General features: G+C 45.5%; 1 protein-coding gene across 1 annotated transcript in view; it reads right to left on the minus strand.

Annotated features, from left to right (window-relative positions):
• Positions 1-1,036: 1,036 nt before the first annotated feature.
• Positions 1,037-21,399, minus strand: part of LOC148850496 (cyclin-dependent kinase C-1-like) — a 29,972-nt gene continuing 9,609 nt past the window's right edge. The window contains exons 11-14 of the mRNA XM_088944221.1: positions 4,562-4,701; positions 4,375-4,432; positions 1,973-2,043; positions 1,037-1,815 (exon numbers count right to left, since the gene is read on the minus strand). Coding sequence (XP_088800347.1) covers positions 1,275-1,815; positions 1,973-2,043; positions 4,375-4,432; positions 4,562-4,701 — 810 coding nt within the window. The 3' untranslated portion in view covers positions 1,037-1,274. The remainder of the gene's footprint in view (positions 1,816-1,972; positions 2,044-4,374; positions 4,433-4,561; positions 4,702-21,399) is intronic.

The following is a 21,399-nucleotide window of genomic DNA, read 5'->3' on the forward strand; positions in this document are numbered from 1 at the left end:
AAAAATACCAAAAATTTGCAAATTTGCAATAAAATACAAAAATGCAAAAAATGCATAATTTTTATAAAAGTGCTTTCGTAAAAGTACTTTTATAAAAGTATTGTAAAAGTGCTTTCATAAAAGTACTTCCATAAAAGTACTTTTATAAAACTTTTTATAGAAGTGCTTTTATGTGTTCATAAAAATGTTTTCATAAAAGTACTTTTATAAAGTGCTTTTGTAAAAGTACTTTTCATAAAATTACTTTATAAAATTGATTTTGTAAAAATGTTTTCGTGTAAAATTGCATTTGAATATGAAAGTTAATAAAATCTATTTTGTTTCATTTGTAATTACAAAATGAAATGACATGGTGGTTTGGATTTGTAATGAGATGTGTGTGCACTAAGAGACGTGAGTATGAGTCACTTAAATTGTTGTATTTTTGAGATTTTGTGAGTATAGACCCAACCCATCTTGACTCGTGCAAGAACAAAGAAAAAATATTATATATATATATATATATATATATATATATAGAGAGAGAGAGAGAGAGAGAGAGAGAGAGAGAGATAACCCGTGGGCCTAAAATTATGACCAAGCCCAACTTAATAACAAGTTGAGCCAAACCAGCCTGTCAAGCTACCCGAGCCATGAACAAGTCTATGTGCAACCCAACCCACCTTGACCATTTTCTATTGACCCTACTGGGTTGCTCAACCTATATTGACCTGCCAATAAAGTGGATGGGTATGGGTGGATTCCAAGGTCAAGATTGCCAGCCCTAATTTTACATTTCAACATTTCTCAAGCATATGGAAATCATGATTCGAAGTAACGATACAATACGTCCGATATGGGGCATATCGTATCGTATTTTTTGAAAAAGATACAGTTCAAAACGCCTGTTTCCAAGTGTTTTGGACCACCAATTTTTTTAATAATAAAAAACATGCTAAAAGCTTCCCAAAAAACCAAAATGTGAATAAAAAACTAAAAAAAATAAAAATTTCAGCCGTTTCCAAGTACCGATACTATACGACTCATACTTTGAACCTTGATGCAACATTTGAAATTACCTTACAGAACTCTTCGCATTACGGATACTTTGAACCTTGACAAACACCAAGCCTTAAGATACATGATTTACAAAAACCTGAATTCAACATATCTCACCTATAAAACAAAGTAAACAGTCCCTTGGTAACAGAAAAATGTATATATTCTACAGTTTTTCATTTGCAATACATTCTCTAACCACGGCTGTTTTCAATTCCAACCATCTCAAATCCCCATTACTGTTGCCAACCATACTGTTGACTGCGATTACCACCCATCATGTTCAGGCCTCCACTAGCATTTGAACCACCAACTCCATAAGGACCGTTTTGAGGGTAATTTGGACCACCAACTCCATAACTACCATTGCTGCCTCTTGGACCTGTAATAGGCAAGCCACTTGCAACACACGGAGGCCCCCGCCCTTGTGGTGGATATGGCCCGGTACTATGACCTCCACCTTGACCTCCACGATTTGGATTGTATCCACCACCTGAGTTTCCACTCGATGGGTATCTGTTTGGTCCAGAAGGTCCTTGTGGCTTCCCATAGTGGTGGCTGGACCCTGTAACCACCGGTGGTGGGGGGTTATGCATGGGCAGATTAGTTCCTGGCCGAAGTTGTGGGTACATTTGCCCAGTCTGTTGGATCGGAGGCAGGCGAGCATGCTGCGGTGGGTGCTGTAGCTTCTGCCTCTTTGCAATTTCTTCATGTTGTCGCTGCTGTTGGCGCTTTTTCTTTGTCTGAAACTCATGAGATGATTCGTACTTAGGTAAGCTGCACAGCCAAAATATTGTTATAATAAGAAATATAATAGAAGTATAAACCAAAGATCAGGGTACTAAAGCTATTTTCTAGAGACGGCAAATAAAAAAGAACATGCTTAAATGATATATAGAAAAACTGAGATTAAAACAGCATCAAGAGATTAAACCTCTTTGGATCACAAGGTAAGGGGTCATTCCAGAAATATTCAGCATCAAGTGCATCATTGGCAGATATTCGCTATGTAAAAGATAAAAATAAAAAGAACAAGAAAACTACATTAGTATGAAAAATATATGAAGACACAACAAAGCAGATCCAACAAATATCAGACATCACTTCAAGAAAATTGAAGTCTAACTCGTATAGGTAAGAGGCAAACAATATACTGCAACTAACTCTAGAATAAAGATTAATCCAATAATCCTGTTCGTTAGAGGTGTAAATTAGGCCGTGCTGGACCAACACGGCACAGCCCGCATGCAGCACCATGCTGGCCTGCAGGCCATAACTCCCCTTGGGATAATTTGGGGGTTGGCACGGCATGGCCCACAGCCCGAGCCCATGTGGGCCCATGCAGTGGGCTGAGCCTTGGGCCAGGCCGGGCTGCGGATCGAGCCAAGCTATGAGAGATCTATTTTTAAAAAATTTGAAAAAATGTTTAAATTTTTATTTTGTATGAATTTTGATATATACAATTGTTTATATATACAATAATTAAATAAAATAGTATTATAAAATTGAAAATAAAATTATATATATATATTAATATATTATATTATTATATAATTATATAAATATATATACTAGCCGTGTTGAGCTATGCCAGCATGCAGGCTGCAGGCGGCATGGCCCGCTCAACTGTGCTGGCCCATGGACCTGAAACCCAAAGCCCAGCACGGCCCATTCCATCGTGCCCGGCACAGCCCGTGTATAATCGTGCTGGGCCGCAGGTGGCACGGCCCAATTTACAGCTCTACTCTTCATATTAGAACTTCAAATTGGGTGATCATAATGATAACCTAAACAAGAAAAAGGAAAAGGAGACAATGCATAAACATGAATATCCTATAGTATTACATTTTTTAATATCCTTGCATAAACATGAATATCCTGTACTATTACATTTTTAATATCCTAAACATGCATTAGAATTCGATGTCTCCAAATCTGGTTCAAGTGTTCATTTTCACCCTCATTGGTCTTTTGCTCAAAGCTATTTATCCAAGCTCATCTTATCATTAAGACCTTAGAGTGGAATAGCAAGACCCGAGCAGTGTCTTTATCTGAAGGACAGCCCAGCACATGAGGCTTCCCACCAATGCAGGGTCTGGGGAGGGATAGATGTACACAGCCTTACCCTTGCATATACAAAGAGGTTATTTCCAAGATTTGAACCCTGGTCACCCAGGTCGCAATGGAGCAACCCAACTGTTGCACCAAGGCCCACCCTCTGTCTTAATCTGAAGTTTAAACCACTTAAACCTACGTTACTTGGGCAATGGAGAACCATTATCTCACTAATTAAAAAATGGAGTTATTTCTGATTATCACAACTTAGTGAAGACAATGATCAGTGAAAATCCAATTTGTGAGGTTTAAAACACGGGTAAGATTAAAAGCAAAGGTTTAGTATGGAGTCAGCAAATAGAAAGAGCAGACTGCATTTACAACAGTGGTTCAGAAACTACTTGAAATCATAACCTCTAAATGAAGAGAAACTGGGGAAGGAGGATGAGGAATATCTAGAATCCCCACAAGTCAACGTAAATTCATGGAAGTTCTTCAGAAAGGGGATATGATGATTTTCTTTTGTTCAATATAACAACTTGGTTGTGAGACGTTGGAGTCTTGACATCTCTGTGAAAGGAAAATGAGAAACACAGAAGGCATGAATTTCACAATGTGAACATCTGTTCTCACTAGCAAATGTGCATGTGCTGTGCTCATGACAATTTAGATGAAGATGATGATGGCAATAATGTGTATCCAAATTTGTCTACAATTTTTTATATTTGTATGTTTAAAAATATTCTTGTTTATTACACTTATTTTTTATATATTTTTGCTTTTGTTGTGCTTTCATCTTTTTCTGTTTTTACTATTTAGTTATGATATCATGGGTTAAGCCATTTGACATGGATGATTGAGTTGCTTTCTCACCACCTGGAAAAAAGAACATTTCATTTTTGGGTTAGTTTAAAAAAGCATGGGTTTTATATTATTAAAAGTATTGGATATAGATAAAACTAATAATTTATTGGTAAGAAAAAAATACCATAAATATAGGATAGAATTTAATAAGAGAAATTGGGAGTTAATATCTTAAATATAAGACTTAATGAGAGGGAATTGAATGAGGTGAATTAGAGAGAATAAATTCAAAATAGGGGTATTTTAGCCAAAAATCTACAAGCTCATTCATACTTTTAATAGTAGTATAAATATCAAGTATAATAAGTGTACACTTCCATGAGTCATCATTTTGCAAGGCAAACAAGAAATCTATTCCAATGTACAAAAGGGGTCTTTTTTTTTAAGTATTGTACAAAAGGGGCCTAGAATGGATACCTGAGAGGGATCAAGAGTTAGCATTCTTTCCAATAGCTCCAAAGCATGGTGATCAAAACTGTATTGCAATAAAACCATCAAGGTCAAACTTGACCTAATATAGGCAAACAGAACCTCCTATATAATTTTAACTAACTTCAAATCCTGGCAATTATTCCAAATGAAAAAACTCTATTTGTTTACGTACTGTTTAAAAACCTCCCTGACACGCCTCTTCATGGGCCTTGTTGGTTTGAAAGTGTTATACCATGGGATTTTGGAAACACCAGGCCAGTTAATCTCATCAGGAGCTCCACACAGCTCAAAGATCTTGTTCAATTGCTCTGGCTACATTAAATCAGAATCACAAAAACTTTGCATCAGACATGGAGGTTCAATGGGAAGCCTTTACTGCATAGCTCAACTCAGTAAAATATCACACATAAATCATCAGAAACTTTTAACTCAAATATGGCAACTAATCATAGAATTGATAACGTTTTAAACAAATTAAGGTGGTACATGGGAATTGAAAACAAAGCAGCGGACAGAGAAGTGTACTGTCATGGAACTATTTTAGAGAAATAGAGTATATATGAATAACCTAATAACATAGATATAGGATGTTCATATTTATAATTTCTATTTGTTTTTTTATGAATAAATATAATTTCTATTTGTTGATCCATCCCTTGGGCAGTTGAATAATTGCATTATCTATTTCTTTGTACTCTCTTCATTTTTAATATCAATTAAACTATAAGAAAAAAATAATATATAAGATAAAAGATTTAAGGTATGGAAGAAATTTTGCACATAAATAATGAGACAAACCAAACCATGGATAGGTTTCCATTTTTTGCATGTGGCATGCATGGTTGTTGGTGTGAAAACTTTAAAGAAAATTCTTATACAACATAATTTACTCAATTAAATAATTGAGATTTTATTATTTTGGGTAAGGCCCATTAGGGGCACCATTTTGATCCCTTAATTACATCTTTGTAAGGGCAGAGAAAACCTCTTGATTCTGACTTGAAGAAACAAATGAATAATAGAACAAACCAAAATGGTTAGATAATTCTTTAAATGAGAACTCCACTAAAAATTTCTTTTTGTAGAGAACACTGATGTGGGCCCCACAGCTGTGGTCCCGCTCTATCCGTAGGGTGGAATGTACCTAGTCATCCTAGGGTTAGTTGTTGTTATTCTAGTTGTTATTTATTTTTCAGTTTTATATTATTATGTGTTATGTAAATACCAAGGGCAGATGTGTCCTTTCATGTAACTAGCATAACCTATAAATATTAAATAGAAGTGGCGGCGGCAGAATAATTGAGATTCTATCCTTCCTTTCAGAATTTGTGTTCTACTGCTCTCCCACTACTCTTTCTCCTCTTTCCTCTTCGAACCTGAAATTTATTAGTGCTCAAGACTGAAATTTATTAGAATGTACCTACTCATCCTAGGGTTAGCTGTTGTTATTCTAGTTGTTATTTATTTTTCAGTTTTATATTATTATGTGTTATGTAAATACGAAGGGCAGATGTTTCCTTTCATGTAACTAGCATAACCTATAAATATTAAATAGAAGTGGCGGCGGCAGAATAATTGAGATTCTATCCTTCCTTTCAAAGTTTGTGTTCTACTGCTCTCCCACTACTCTTTCTCCTCTTTGAACCTGAAATTTATTAGTGCTCAAGACTGATAGCAGTCTTGAACACTACATGGTATCAAAGCCAAGTTAGGGTTTCTCATGTGAGTTTAGTACCAACCGACCACATGAAAATCTCCTAGGACTGGAAGCTGAAAAGGTGGAGTTCGCAGACTGATTCTTGGAGATCGCCACAAGGGCTAGCAGCTGCTGAAGGCTTGTCACGGTTGCAGAGTGTTGGTGGTCAGGAAGGACCAGAGAAGACTAGGGTTCAGGTAACCTTGGAAGGCAGCAAACATTTTTTCCTTGTAAGTTATTTATTTTCTAAGAGAAGTTCTATCAGAGAAAATAGGTTGGACCTATCTGGAGAGGGCGGCCGAACCATTCTAGGGTTTTCTCCCTTCGATTCTCTAGGGTTTTACAGCAAATCCTAATGTTGGGCCGAACTGCCTTAGCTTTGTTTCTCTCTACTCTAGGGTTAGAAAGTGATCTTGCGGCAAGCCCTAGTGTTAGACTGAACCTTGCGATCTACTTGGAGCTGTCCTCAAGTTTGTAGTTAGCATTGATCAAATTCTAGGGTTTCATATTAACCCTACTACAAGTCTATCTATACGATACTGATTGGATTGTGCAACTAAACTGTGCAATTTAAGGACTGATTAAAACCCTAATTCTGCCAAGCATATCAGACTTACTTCTAAGCTTTTTTCAGAGTCTTTTGGGGTTTCCGAACTCTCTTAAGGGGTGAGAACCCTACGGACAGCTGCTGTTGTGTTTGCTAGTTGGTTTCAGATCAGAGTTATCTCAGTTTTGTGCACATACACTGTGACTACAGATGGTTCTACACTGTTTTTGATTGTGATTCGTAGTCCAAGTGTTGTTTTTGAGACTTGACCGAGATGGAGTTTAAAAAGCAGGCAGAAGGCAGCTTTGGGAACATCAGTTATGGTGGTGTTTCTGAGATGGGTGGTCAGATTACAACCGTAAAGTTTGATGGATCAAACTATTTGGAATGGGCCCAATCAGCCGTGATGGCTGTTGGGGGAAGAAGTAAATTAGGGTACCTCTGGGGAGATGTGAAAGAACCCCCCATGGGAGACCCTACGTATACCAAGTGGATCCAAGAAAACTACTTGGTTATGACATGGCCGTGTAATTCTATACAGCCTCATATTAGCCGCAATTACTTGTGGGCAAAGACAGCTAAGGAGACATGGGATGTAATGAAAGAAACTTATTCCCAACCCCTTAATGTTGCTAGAGCATATGAATTGAAATGTGAAGTGAAAAATCTTAAACAAAGAGAGAAACCGGTTTCAGTATATTTATCTACCTTGCAGTCCCTGTGATGTGAAATTGATCACTTAGAGACTCTTGAGTGGGAGAGTCCCAAAGATGCACAGATATATAGAAAGCATGTCGAGGCAAACCGGGTGTTTGAGTTTCTAGCGGGCCTAAATTCAGAATATGATATTGTGCGGCAATAGATTTTGACTATGTGACTCTCTCTCAGGCATACTCATTTGTACACAGTGAAGAGACCAGAAGGAAAGTTATGATGCAACCTCAGCCCCTCACACCAGCCTTTGTAGCGGTCACACCCAAATCAGGAGGTGATTCAGAGAAGGACAGGAGGAAGGAAGACAAAAAGGATGTGGTATGTGAACATTATAAGAAACCCAAATATACAAAAGAAACATGTTGGAAACAACATCCTCACTTGGTTCCTACGAAGTTGAGAAGCAAGAAGGGCATTGCTCATGTGGTCGTGAACACTGATTCAGCATCCTCATCTGGCACAAGAGGAACACTTTTAGAGACCTTAGTTGCAGTTCGGGCTGCCCTAATACAGTTAGAAAAGGAAGTTGGAAATTCAGCTCAGCCACCGCAGTCACCATCAGCTCCTATATCTCTGCCTCACTCGGCCAGATATTACTTATGTTGTTAGTGTTGTCAGCCAGTACATGCATTCTCCTAGAACCACACATCTTGCGGCAGAAAGAATTTTAGCTTACTTGAAGAGATGCCCGGTGATGAAGGAAGATTTGGCCCGACCTCACAGTTACGCAACACGTGGCAAAGGCAACAGCTCAGCACAAAAGCACGCCTAAGGCGCGAGCACCAAGGGGAGAAATCGATTGACCAAACTCTCCTACCAGCGGTCCGAACTCCCTACTAGGAGCACGAACTCACCCTTCAGCCCCAAACCACAGTAATCCGAACTGGCCTGCATGTAACAATTTGGGACATACCTCGCTGAACTGGCCTGCCTTATAGCAGTTCGAGACACACCTCGCCGAACTGGCCTGCCTCATAGCAGTTCGGGACACACCTCGTCGAACTGGCCTACCCTATAGCAATACAAGACATACCTCCGAACTCAAGACTTCGCCTCGCTCACCACTCCACCACATCGCCCTCAGGACACCAAAACCAAACAAACTGTACTATGCCTGACATCGAGGAAGTCCGTACCCAAAGGTGGCACACCTGACTGACTTGGAATCTGACGCTTGACGGCCGCACTCCAAACGGCCACTTGTCACCGCCTCCTAACACCGCCATCTCCAGTTACAGAGACGGTTCCGACAAAAGGCAATGACGGTTCTGTCCGAGCAAAAAGGACGACACTTAAACTGACAGATGCAAGGGTAATCATACCCGACCTGACAAGGGCTTCGGAGCGAGTGCGCGAAGTGGTTATAAAAGGTCCCCTACCCCCAACAACAAGGTATGTGAACTTTGCGCCACCTGGTCTATACTTTGCCTTTGAGAGAATACTAACTTGAGCTCCGGGGTTATCTCACCGGGTTCCCCTCGGAGTTCCCTCATCTTTCCCGTTTCAGGCTCCCCGTTTCTCCAGCTCAGAGGCGAAATCGCTGACAGCTAAGACCGGCCGGATTGCGCTCCATCAATTGGCGCCGTCTGTGGGAACGCTTCTAAAAGCCTCCCTCTAAATCTCTCTTACCTACCCTTCTTTCAAAAACTCTAACACCCATGGCCTCCTCCAACAGTGCCGAATGTGGAATAGAAACGGCCACCACCGAAGAGCAACTCCATGTTCCCGCGGTGTGCATTGGGCAATTCACCATCCCTCTTTCAGTGGATGGGATCCCCAGTTTGAATGTGCCACAAGCAGTGGCACCCCCGAACCCTCCTTCGTTGAACATCCCTCTTCCACTCCCCATTGAAACGAACTTCGCTGAACCAACTGCTGTCCCACTGTCAACCCGCCAGAACCAGCTAGACGATCTGATGCAATGCATGTGGGCAATGCAAGCCCAAATGCAACAATTCCAGCAGCACCAACTCCAGCAACACCAGGTACTGCACCACCTCTCCCAACACCATTATCAACAGCAGTTCCCTCAACTACCCTTAAACCAGTCACTGCTCCCCCCTCGGCACCCTGTTTTGAAGCCGGTCAATGCCTCCCCTCAAGGTGGACGACCTCACCAAGGAGAAGCTTCCCGACCCCAGAACCAACCTAATAGCCAGGCCTCATCCCCAGGCCGAAAGCAAAGAAAGATCACCCCCGCCTCGCAGCTCACGGGTGGGTCAGGAACCTCGCCCACAAAGTCACCTCGGTGCTCCAAGCCCGAGTTCCCGCTCACGGAGAACCGGTTCAGCGCCCTAGCAGCAGGCCAGCATTCCGGGCCCATCGAGCTCGGTAACACGGAGGCCAGCAGCGCCAGCACCAAGCCCACTCAAAGAAGGCACTGGCGAATTCGTCGAACTGCTACCTATGTCCTACCCGAGCTCAGAGGCAAGGAAGAGACGAGCTTGGACGAGGTAAAAACCGCCCCAATTCTCTCAGTTCCTTCCCCCCTTTCATCAGAACTTCTGGCAGTCCCCTTGCCCAGAGACTTCAAACTTCCATCTCTAGACAAGTATGATGGGTCCTTTGACCCCAACGACCACGTTGACGCATTCCAGTCACAAATGCACCTCACTAGGGCCAGCGAGTCGCGCATGTGCGTGGCCTTCACCACCACCTTCAGGGGGGTGGTCCGCACCTGGTACCGGAACCTAGCTTCCAAGTCAATAAGAAGTTGAGCCCAGATCGTGCAGATCTTCACCGCACACTTTGTTACCAGCAAGAGGTGCCCCAGAGCCGAGGAAAGCATCTTCAGGGTAATCCAAAGAGAGGGAGAACTCATCCGGAGCTACATCAAGCGGTTCAATGAAGCATGCTTGCAGATCCCTCGGTTAGACCCCGCGGTACAGCTCGCTGCGGCCAAAAGAAGGGTGACGCACAAAGAATTCAAATGACACATGGTGGCCAGCCAGCCAGCAACCGTAGCCGACTTCCTCAAACTTGCGGACAAGTTTATGAGAACAGAGGAAGAGATCAACCAGAGAACCAAAGGCGGGGTTGAAAAAAGAAAAAGAGAAGGCGAGCCCTCCAACCCCGGCGACAGAAAAAGCCAGACCCGAGAGGCGAAGCCAAGCCAGCCGTCCCGAGCTCCCTTAGCAATTCGGACGGACTACACGCCCTTGAACACAAGGCGGACCAAGATCTTGAAGACGATCAAGGACGCCCCCTACATAAAGTGGCCACCTCGCCTAAAGAGCAACCCAAACGAAAGGAACAAAAATCTATATTGTAGTTTTCATAAAGATCACGGTCACAGTACTGAGCAATGTAATAATATCCGCAACGAGATAGAGGGACTCATCCCTCGCGGGTACTTGAGAAATTTTGTCCATAATGACAGTAGTAATAAAGCAGGTCGGCAAGGGGAACACGGGAAGGATATCCCCGAGTCGAGCAGCACACAGGCCGAAGCCTTGCAGCGACCTCCCCCAGAAGATAGGCCAGTTCGGGGAACCATCCACGTGATAGTGGGAGGTTCAGCGGTGGCAGGTTGCACTTCGGCAGCAACACGGACGTCAGTTCGCAAAGCAGCCAGAGAGGAGCAAAACCCTCCCAAGAGGTCGAAGACAGAAGAACCGATCTTTTTTATAGAAGATGACGCACAAGGTGTTCACTATCCCCACGACGACGCGCTGGTCATAAAACTAAGGATCAGCGACTTCGAAGTTCGGAGTGTACTTGTGGATTCAGGCAGTTCGGCGGACATCCTATTCAAATCGGCGTTCGACCAATTACAGTTGTAGAAAAGCGAGTTGAAACCCGCGCACACTCCTCTGGTGGGCTTCAGCGGAGAGGAAGTCAGGCCCCTGGGGAAGATAACAGTGCCTGTGGAAGTCGGCACATGGCCATGCACGGTAAGACTCAACCACGATTTCCTGGTGGTCACGACCTCCTCCCCATACAACGCCATAATAGGGCGACCAATTACGCATATTCTACGTGCAGTGGTCTCCACCTATTATCTGGCAATGAAGTTCCCCACGGACTTCGATGTGGGGGTAGCGCGGGGCGACCAACTTGAGTCCCTCAAAAACCAAGGCAGCCGACGACCTCGAACTGGAGCAGCCTGCGGAGCAGGGCGAGGAACGAGTTTCGCCCACTGAGGAAACAGTCGCAGTCCCGACTTCGGCTACAGATTCGGCGCGAACACTATAGATCGGTGCTTCCATCAAGGAGCCTTTGCGAACTTAACTGTCAGATCCATTAGACAGAAGAAACGCAACTTAGCCACAGAGCGCTGGAGGGCGGTCGACGAAGAAGTCGAAAAGCTCCTCGCGGCGGACTTCATAAGGGAAGCTCATTACCCGAGCTGGGTAGCCAACCCAGTGCTGGTGAAAAAAGCTAACGGCAAGTGGCGCATGTGTGTCGACTACACCGACCTGAACCGAGCTTGCCCAAAAGACTGCTTCCCCCTACCCCGAATTGACCGCCTAGTGGACGCGACCTCGGGGCATGAGCTGCTAAGCTTCCTGGACACATACTCAGGCTACAACCAAATCAAGATGGACCAGTCCGACGAAGAAAAAACCAGCTTCATTACCGAGTTCGGCCTGTACTATTACAGGGCCATGCCCTTCGGACTAAAGAATGCTGGAGCGACCTTCCAAAGACTTGTAAATAAGCTTTTTCGACCCTTAATCGGCACGAAAATAGAATGTTATGTAGACGACATGGTCGTCAAAACACAGTTCTTGCAAGAATTAATAAAAGACTTGGATTTTGTCTTCCAAATTCTGCGTCAATATAGAATGAAACTAAACCCAAATAAGTGTGTCTTCGGTGTCACCTCGGGCAAGTTTCTAGGGTACATTGTCAACCGGCGCGGTATTGAGGCCAACCCGGACAAAATAAAGGCCATCCTTGATATGAGACCACCCCGGAAAGTAAAAGTTCAAAGGCTAAACAGCCGCATAGCTGCTCTGAGCCGCTTCATGTCCAAATCGGCAGACCGATGCCTGCCTTTCTTCAAGGCAATCAAAGGCAAAGGGTTCGACCGGACCCGAGATTGCCAGCTCGCGTTCGACGAGCTAAAAACCTACCTCGCCACTGTGCCAACCTTAGCCAGACCCGAGGAGGGCGAGGTCTTGGAACTATACCTCTCGGCGAGCGACGAGGTGGTCAGTTCGGTACTAATAAAGGAAGTAGATCGGGTCCAGTGGCCCGTCTATTACGTCAGTAAAATTCTGCAAGGAACAGAGACGAGATACCCGCAGATAGAAAAAATAGCGTACGCACTGGTGATTTCAGCTCGAAAACTCCGCCCGTACTTCCAAGCTCACATCGTCGTCGTCTTAACCGACAAACCCCTAAGACAAGTTTTGCTGAAGCCCAAGGTCTCCGGTCGGTTGACGAAGTGGGCCATCGAACTTAGCGAGTACGATCTCCAGTACAAACCACGGACCGAAATTAAGGCTTAAGCCTTAGCAGATTTTATCATCGAGTGCACTTTTAGCCTCGAAGCCCCTCAACAGGTTGAGCCCGAGGTCCCCGGTTCGGGCGAACCCGGAGCTCCCAAGCCAATAGAGTCTGAACCCCGTGAAGTAGCAGCCAGTGTGGCATCTCTCCTGGTCAGGCCAAGCGCGAACTGGGATGAGGAGCCCTGGATCCTTCACGTAGATGGTTCCTCAAACCAACAAGGCAGCGGGGCGGAAATAGTATTATGCGGCCCGGGCCGCACGAAATTGGAATACGCACTACGCTTTGAGTTCGCGGCATCTAACAACGAGGCAGAATACGAAGCACTGATAGCTGGGCTAAACCTAGCGCAAAAGGTAAGAGCAAGGCACTTAGTCATCTGCAGCGATTTCCAGCTCGTGGTCAACCAGGTTACGAGCGAGTACGAAGCACACGAGCTCTCCATGATCGCATACTTGGCGAAAGTAAAAGAGGCCCTGCTCAACTTCCAGTCACACTTCATCAGGCAAATCCCGAGGTCAGAGAACACTGAGGCCGACGCTCTGTCCCGGTTAGCCAGCACAAGTCACAACATGAGAACCGTGTACATAGAGGACTTACCTCGGCCTAGTATTCTCGGTGGGGCAGAGGAGGTCGCTCCCGTCCTCGAAGCAGAGCCGAGCTGGATCGACCCACTCGCGAGCTTCTTACTTGACGGAACCCTCCTTGCAGACCGCAATGCGGCCAAGAGGGTGCAGTGCCAGGCAGCCAAATACGTCATAATTGACGAACGGTTGTACCGACGGTCCTACACGCTCCCCTACTTGCGTTGCCTGCGACCTGCCGAAGCCGAGTTCGTACTCCGCGACGCTCATGAAGGTCTATGCGGCGGACACCTTGGGGGTAGAGCACTCGCCCAAAAAGCACTTCGACAAGGATACTACTAGCCAACGATGAAGGCAGAAGCCGTCGAGCTCGTCAGAAAATGCGACAAGTGTCAGAAGCACGCCAATATCCACCATCAGCCTGCTTCCGACATCAAATACCTCGCCAGCCCGTGGCCCTTTGCACAATGGGGCATCGTCCTCCTGGGGTCGTTCCCGCCAGCAACAGGTGGGAGATAATTCCTAGTGGTGGCAGTAGATTACTTCACAAAGTGGATAGAAGTCGAACCTCTGGCAACAGTTACAGCCCGAAACATACAGAACTTCTTTTGGAAGAACATAGTATGTCGCTTCAGGTTACCTCGGGTATTGATCTCCGACAACGGCAAGCAATTCGATGATATCAAGTTCCAAGAGTGGTGCCAGAACATGGGGATTCGGCAGAAATTCACATCAGTCGCACACCCGCAGGCAAACGGTCAGACAGAAATAATGAATAGAGCCATCTTGCGCGGACTGAAAGCACGTTTAGATCGAGCTAAGGGGTTGTGGGCGAAAGAGCTACCAAATGTTTTATGGGCTCACCGAACTACAGAAAAAAACGCCACGGGAGAAACCCCCTTCAACCTCACCAACGGCACTGAAGTAGTAATCCCGACGGAAATCGAAGTACCAACATTGCAACTAGAAACATATGACGATCAGACGAACGGAGATGAGTTGTGTACCAACCTTGACCTACTGGACGAGGTAAGGGACCTTGCACACATCCGGACAACGACCTACCAGCAACAGGTAGCTCGGTACTACAACGCCAGAGTAAAGCAGCGTAGCTTCCGCGTCGGCGACCTGGTCCTTCGTAAGATTATGGTGCCCGAACCCGGCGTGGGCAAACTTGGACCAAATTGGGAAGGGCCCTATAAAGTAAAGAGAGCGCTCGGGGGGGCATACGAGCTCGAAACCTTAGAAGGCAAACAAGTACCCCGAGCATGGAACATTGTTAACTTAAGGCGATACTACCTATAAAACGCCAAGCGAAGTGGACGAAATCGCTACAAGAGCCTTAGGGCCATGATGCAGAACCAACAAGAGGAACCTCGGCATAAGCAAGCAAAGAAAAGTCGGGCATATTATCAGCTCGGCAAAAAATCAGTTCGCTACAAGAGCCTTAGGGCCGAAACAGGTCGCACGAGTACAATAACCCGCTCAAGAAACAGATTGGCATATTATCAGTTCGACAAAAAATCAGTTCGGAAAAAAGAACAACACTTCAACCGAAAAGATTGTCTATTCCATTGCACGAAAAAGGAGAGTACATAAAAATAAAAATAAAAATAAAAATTTACATGCCCGGAGCTACTTCTTCCCCATCAGAAGGCACTTCAACAACACCCGAAGGCCCTGCCTCGCCTTCAGAATCCGGCTCGCCATCGGCAGCATTGGCCATCTCCTGAGTTATACGCGAAGTGGATATGGCACTAACATCGAGGTCGGGGTACATGTTCTGGATCATCCACCAGCTCAGCTTGAATCCCCTTTTGTAAGAATCCACCATCAGGTAGTCAAAACGCAGAGAGGCAATGTAGTCTTCAACGGCCTTCTTCTTGGCGTCTTCAATACCTTGGGAAAAGATCTGCATTTTCTCCCTAATGTCCTCCTGAAGATATTCGATCGGATGCTGCAGGTCCAACCTCAAGTTCGCCATGTGCTTGACGACTACCCCCATGGCCTCGGCATCCCACTGAGACATCGCTTGCTTGGCCATAGCAACGCGAGCAGCCTCTTCGACAGCATAAGCGGCCACCTCAGCAGCTCGAGTATTCGCCTCGGCGGCACGGAAAGCCTCTTCGGCAGCATGGGCGGCCGCCTCAACAGCTCGTGCCTATAGCGAGCTCCTCTCCACCTGGGCTGCCAAGGCGTGAATAGAAGAATTCACCTACCAAAAGAAACAAGTGAGCGACAACAGCAAGAATGATAGAAAATGAAGAAGGCAGACGAAATATGACTTACCACCATAGCATGAGTTACGGCACGGCAGGCGACCTGATTCAAAGGAAGATCGGTCCACGTCACGATCTCCTCAGAGAAAGTAGCCTCCATACTCTTCTGAAGAGCGTAGTTCGGCAACAACACGCTCCTGAACTCCCCTTGAGCTCCCGAACCCAAGGGCCCAGCCCGCGTATGAGCGGATCTAGAGTGAGCAGAAGCACTAGAGTAGGCGGGAGCACCCGTGTGAGTGGTCTCAGCGTAATGCGCCCCGGCCGCTTCATGCATCGGAAGAGCCACCTCGGGCTCCCTAGGCAGATCCTCTGGCGTGTGGCATGGAACTTGAGGCTCCTCATCCGGGGGCAGCTCGGTACGAGTTCGCTTGGCGACCCGCTTCCTCCTCTTCATGCCTTGGAACAGGCGCCCCCCCACGAGTCCTCTCTGCGTCCATCACCTGCAGAAAAGAGTTCGGTATCAGAAAAAACAAAGGAACAAAGCACACAAGAAACCTCTGAGCTAGAAACCTACCCGAACTCAGGCCGGCCGCAATGAGCTTGGCCTCCGTTAAGTACTGATGGCACTTTAAACCCTGTCGTGCCCATTGCCGGAGGCCCTTCACCGTCTCTTTATCGAGAGTGACACCAAAATCAGGAGCGGCCTCACCCCACCTGGTCTGAAAAGGCCACCCTTGTGCACTTCGCACCCCGAAGTAGTCCCGCTTCCACGTCGGGACCTTGTTAGGAAGTTCGTGCAGAAGCTTAAAGCCCGAGCGAGGAGACAGGTAGTACGCCCGTCTTCCCCCAGGAAGAGAACCCGCTTGTTTCTTGAGCATTAAGATAGAGGAGAATATCTCCAAGTCTAAAGGGAAATTCTGTTCACAAAAAAGGGAGACTGTCCCCAACAGGTTCCGAATAGAGTTCAGATGAAGCTGGCCAATGGTAATGCCGAAGTGGTTTATGACCTCGACGAGAAGGGGGTGGAAAGGCAGTCGCAGCCTCACAGCAAGCTGCTCTCGAAAAATCACGATCTCATCAGGACCGTGTTCCCAAGGAAAGCTACTCGAAGGAATGAAATAGGTCTACCCCCCAGGCAGATTGTAAGAAATAAGTATAGATTGGAGCCCCTCGGGCGTCATGGTCGAAGGACCAAACCTGTCTAGCATCCGACCTCAACGAGAGGTAGACACCGAACTGTCCGAAGCGGCTCGGCCTACGGGTTCGAAGTCATCCTCAAGTTCCACCTCAGGATCACTAAAGCAGTCGGGGTATACGGCTCGGTTCGTAGAACCTACATCAGTCCTATTTGAAGAATCATCTGAGCTATCAAAGCTAGACATCAAGGAAAAGAGGTGGATTCAGGAAGGTACTCACCGAAAGAAAGTTTTGAAGACTGCGGAGACTGGAACAAGCCAAAAAACTTGAAGGCGAAGTAACAAGCCTAGACGCGAACTGAAAGGCCTGGACGCGAAATGAAAAGTTGGACGCGAGCTCAAGAAACAAACTGCAGAAGTGACAAATCAACTGGGGTCCCCTACTATTTATAGCTACAGTAACCAAGAACCAACAGTGCAGATCAAAGCCAAATCTGACGGCCCGCATTCGCGCTGACCGCACGTCCCCTGAGATCGAGACGTCATTGGCGCACGTCTTTCCGAAAAGAGCGAAACGTCAGAGCACGTCTTTTGAAACCGATGACGCGCCGACGCACGTCTCTCAGTAACTGACAACACGCCGCACACGTCTCTCTGCAACTGACAAAACTGCCAACACAAGTCCCCTCAAAACAACAGTGGCGCGCCTTTTTCGAAATTAAAAGACCCGCTGTCACGTCTCAGTGCGCGCTTTTTTGAAATTTAAAATAAACGTGCGCTGCCATGCCCGTCAACATTCACAAGCAATAAGCATGTCCCCCGCCTTTACGTACGCTCCAGAAAATCAAGTAACATTGGCAAAGCACCTCGCGCTGTCAAGATTCGAAGAACGGGACAAATCCACCTACCACTTCGCAAACTCCCCGCGCCAGGGCAAGACCCTTGGCGCGAGGAGTGGGGGGCAATTGATGAAGGAAGATTTAGCCCGACCTCACAGTTACGCAACACGTGGCAAAGGCAACAGCTCGGCACAAAAGCACGCCTAAGGCACGAGCACCAAGGGGAGAAACCGGCTTACCAAACTCCCCTACCAACAGTCCGAACTCCCTACTAGGAGCCCAAACTCACCCTTCGGCCCCAAGCCACAGTAATTCGAACTGGTCTGCATGTAATAGTTCGGGACATACCTCGCCGAACTGGTCTGCCTTATAACAGTTCGGGACACACCTCGCCGAACTGGCCTGCCTTATAGCAGTTTGGGACACACCTCGCCGAACTGGCCTGCCTCATAGCAGTTCAGGACACACCTCGCCGAACTAGCCTGCCCTATAGCAATACAGGACATACCTCCGAACTCAAGACTTCGCCTCGCTCACCACTCCACATCGCCCTCAAGACACCAAAACCAAACAAACTGTACTATCCCTGACACCGAGGAAGTCCGTACCCAAGGGCGGCGCACCTGACTGACTTGGGATCTGACGCTTGACGGCCGCACTCCAAACGGCCACCTGCCACCGCCTATTGACACTGCCATTTCCAGTTACAGAGACGGTTCCAACAAAAGGCAGTGACGGTTCTGTCCCAGCAGAAAGGACGACACCCAAACTGACAAATGCAAGGGTAATCATACCCGACCTGACAAGGGCTTCGAAGCGAGTGCGCGAAGTGGTTATAAAAGGCCCCCTACCCCCAACAACAAGGCATGTGAACTTTGCACCATCTGGTCTATACTTTGCCTAGAGTACTAACTTGAGCTTCAGAGTTATCTCACCGGGTTCCCCCCGGAGTTCCCTCATCTTTCCCGTTTCAGGCTCCCCGTTGCTCCAGCTCAGAGGTGAAACCGCTGACAGCTAAGACCGGCCGGACTGCGCTCCATCACCCGAGTAGGGGTATACATGTTGTATTGTGATAATCAAACAGCTATTAACATAGCACATAATCCAGTGCAACATGACAAAACCAAACACATTGAAGTTGACCGACATTTGGTACGAGAGAGGGTCTCATCTCAAGAAGTATGCCTCCCTTACATCACATCCAGTATGCAACTAGCAAATGTCCTCACCAAAGCCATACCAAGAAAGAAGCTAGAGGTGAATCTATCCAAGTTGGGAATGATAAACATTTACTCCCAACTTGAGGGGGGAGTGTAGAGAACACTGATGTGGGCCCCACAGCTGTGATCCCACTCTGTCCGTGGGGTAGAATGTACCTAGTCATCCTAGGGTTAGCTGTTGTTATTCTAGTTGTTATTTATTTTTCAGTTTTATATTATTATGTGTTATGTAAATATCAAGGGCAGATGTGTCCTTTCATGTAACTAGCATAACCTATAAATATTAAATAGAAGTGGCAGCGGCAGAATAATTGAGATTCTGTCCTTCCTTTCAAAGTTTGTGTTCTACTGCTCTCCCACTACTCTTTCTCCTCTTTCCTCTATACTTTCTCTCCTCTTCGAACCTGAAATTTATTAGTGCTCAAGACTGATAGCAGTCTTGAACACCTACACTTTTCATATCAAAATTGTACAGTAATGAGAATTACAAAATACAACCCTGAAACTTTACAACATCATATCCCTTTTTTGTACAGATATAACAATTGATAGTTGATACAAACACTTCTTGGGTTACAAGTTTCCTTCTCATTTCTTTTCTTTAATGACTATAGTCAGCTAGATTAAATAGTCCAACCATAGATAGCATTATCTTTTGAATCTTACACTTGGAAGGAAACTGTAGTCAATTGGACTTGATAATCAGACAATAGATGATTTTAATTCTCCTCTTTCTTTAGTCTTCAGATTTGCTTTTATAGAGAGCCATAATCAGCTGAGTTAAAGAATGAGGCTGTAGATAGCTTGATCATTATATGTTTTTCCAAGTAGTTATCTTTAGTATATAGGGGCCATTACTTGGTGTAATGGTAAAATTTCAAGCTTGCAAGCATGAGAATGTGGGTTTGAGTCTGAGGGTGACCACTTTATCAAAAAGGAAAATGCCAAAGGTTAGGACCATATCCAGTCTACCCCTCCCAATGCCCTGGATAACTGGGACCAACATTGAGTAATGGAGTAATGGCCTTCTTTTATCCTTTTTTATCAGTAACACAAAATATTTCATTGATTGATTAAAAAGGAAGGAGGTTAAAACAAGAGGTTGTGAATACCACTCCACCACCCTATTACAACTGCACCCAATACATTTGTTGTTTGTGAGCTCCTTGTTTAGCCAGACAATTAGCCTATCCTCTTACCCATCTTATCTGAATATCCAGATCTTTTGGGAGCCACTTGAAGCGTCTGATTTCATTTCTGATCTACCAAACCACTCCCTTACCTTTTTTTTTTCAACCACCCTACCACTATCTTAGAATCCCCTTCAATGATCAACCTTAGAATTCCCATTTCTTTAGCTTTCTGGACCTCAAAACTGTTGCCAGAAGTTCTGCCCTTACCGAATCACCTTCTTCAATCAGACCCGAAAGCCGAAATCAAACACAAATTGCAGATGACTTCTTTTCCCTCTAAGTCTACGATTTCTTCTTTTACCAACAACAAATGAGCATAAAGCCAGATAAAAGGGTTTGCTCTCTAACCCCAGTTGGCTCCTTCATTTGTGCATCTTTCTTTAAATCCCTTTTCTCCACCCCCTCCTCTCAGGTCTTCCCTGTTAAAGAGATTTGGTCAAGGCCAATACCTCCTAAAATAGCTGTGTTCTGTCGGGAAGCCTATTATTGTAAGATCAATACTGTGGAAAACTTGCAAAAGAAGAAACTTTATATGTGTTTTGTCCCCAAATTGGTGCTTTATGTGTAAAGTGAAGGATGAGGACTGTAACCATTTGCTAATATTGTGCTCTTTTGCTGCCAATATTTGGAACTAGGTTGTATCATTATTTGGGTGCAGGTGGAACCTTCCCTCCGAAGTAAAGCTGTTGTTTACTCCGTCCGCCTTTGGGAGAATGACAAAAAGAGGGAAGCTAATGTGGAAATGTATCAGAGCTGCTACCTTGTGGACGTTATGGGAGGAGAGAAATGCTAGAATATTTCAAAAAAATGAAAGAAGCCTTGCTGAAGTCAAGGAGTGCATAAAGCCGTTGTTGGTGGATTACTCCTTTGATGACTTGAGGAGAAATTGGGCAGCAGCGGCTTCCACAGTTTCCACAAAGAACAAACCACAAGTAGAATGGAACCCCCCATTGGAAGGAATGGTAAAATTGAATTTTGATGGTACCTCTGGGGCCATCCGGAATAGGAGGGATTCTGAGAGATAAAGACGGTAACATGATGTCTTTATTTTCAGGACCAGTGGGTGTTGGTGATTCTGTAAGGGCTGAGATACTAGCAGCAGTACAAGGTATACAGCTGGCCAATCAACTTGGAGTGAACAATTTGATAATTGAGAGGGATTCCAAAGCAGTGGGCTGGCTGACAGGTCCAGAAACAACTTGTTGGGGCCACAGGGATATGTTAAAGAAAGTTAAATGGCTGACAAGAAATCTGACAGGCAGGGTTCAGTTGATTAGCATACCAGCAAATGCAATGGCTGCTTCTCTGGCCAAGCAAGGGGTATCAAGGGGAGATCTGTTTTGGGCTACCTTGTAATCAAGGTTCAAAGTATCGATACGTATCGTGCCGATGGCTTACCGATACGCCC

The sequence above is a fragment of the Nelumbo lutea genome, chromosome 5 (genome assembly GCF_056320005.1).
Source record: "Nelumbo lutea isolate HS-2025 chromosome 5, American lotus-T2T, whole genome shotgun sequence".
Classification (NCBI taxonomy): domain Eukaryota; kingdom Viridiplantae; phylum Streptophyta; class Magnoliopsida; order Proteales; family Nelumbonaceae; genus Nelumbo; species Nelumbo lutea.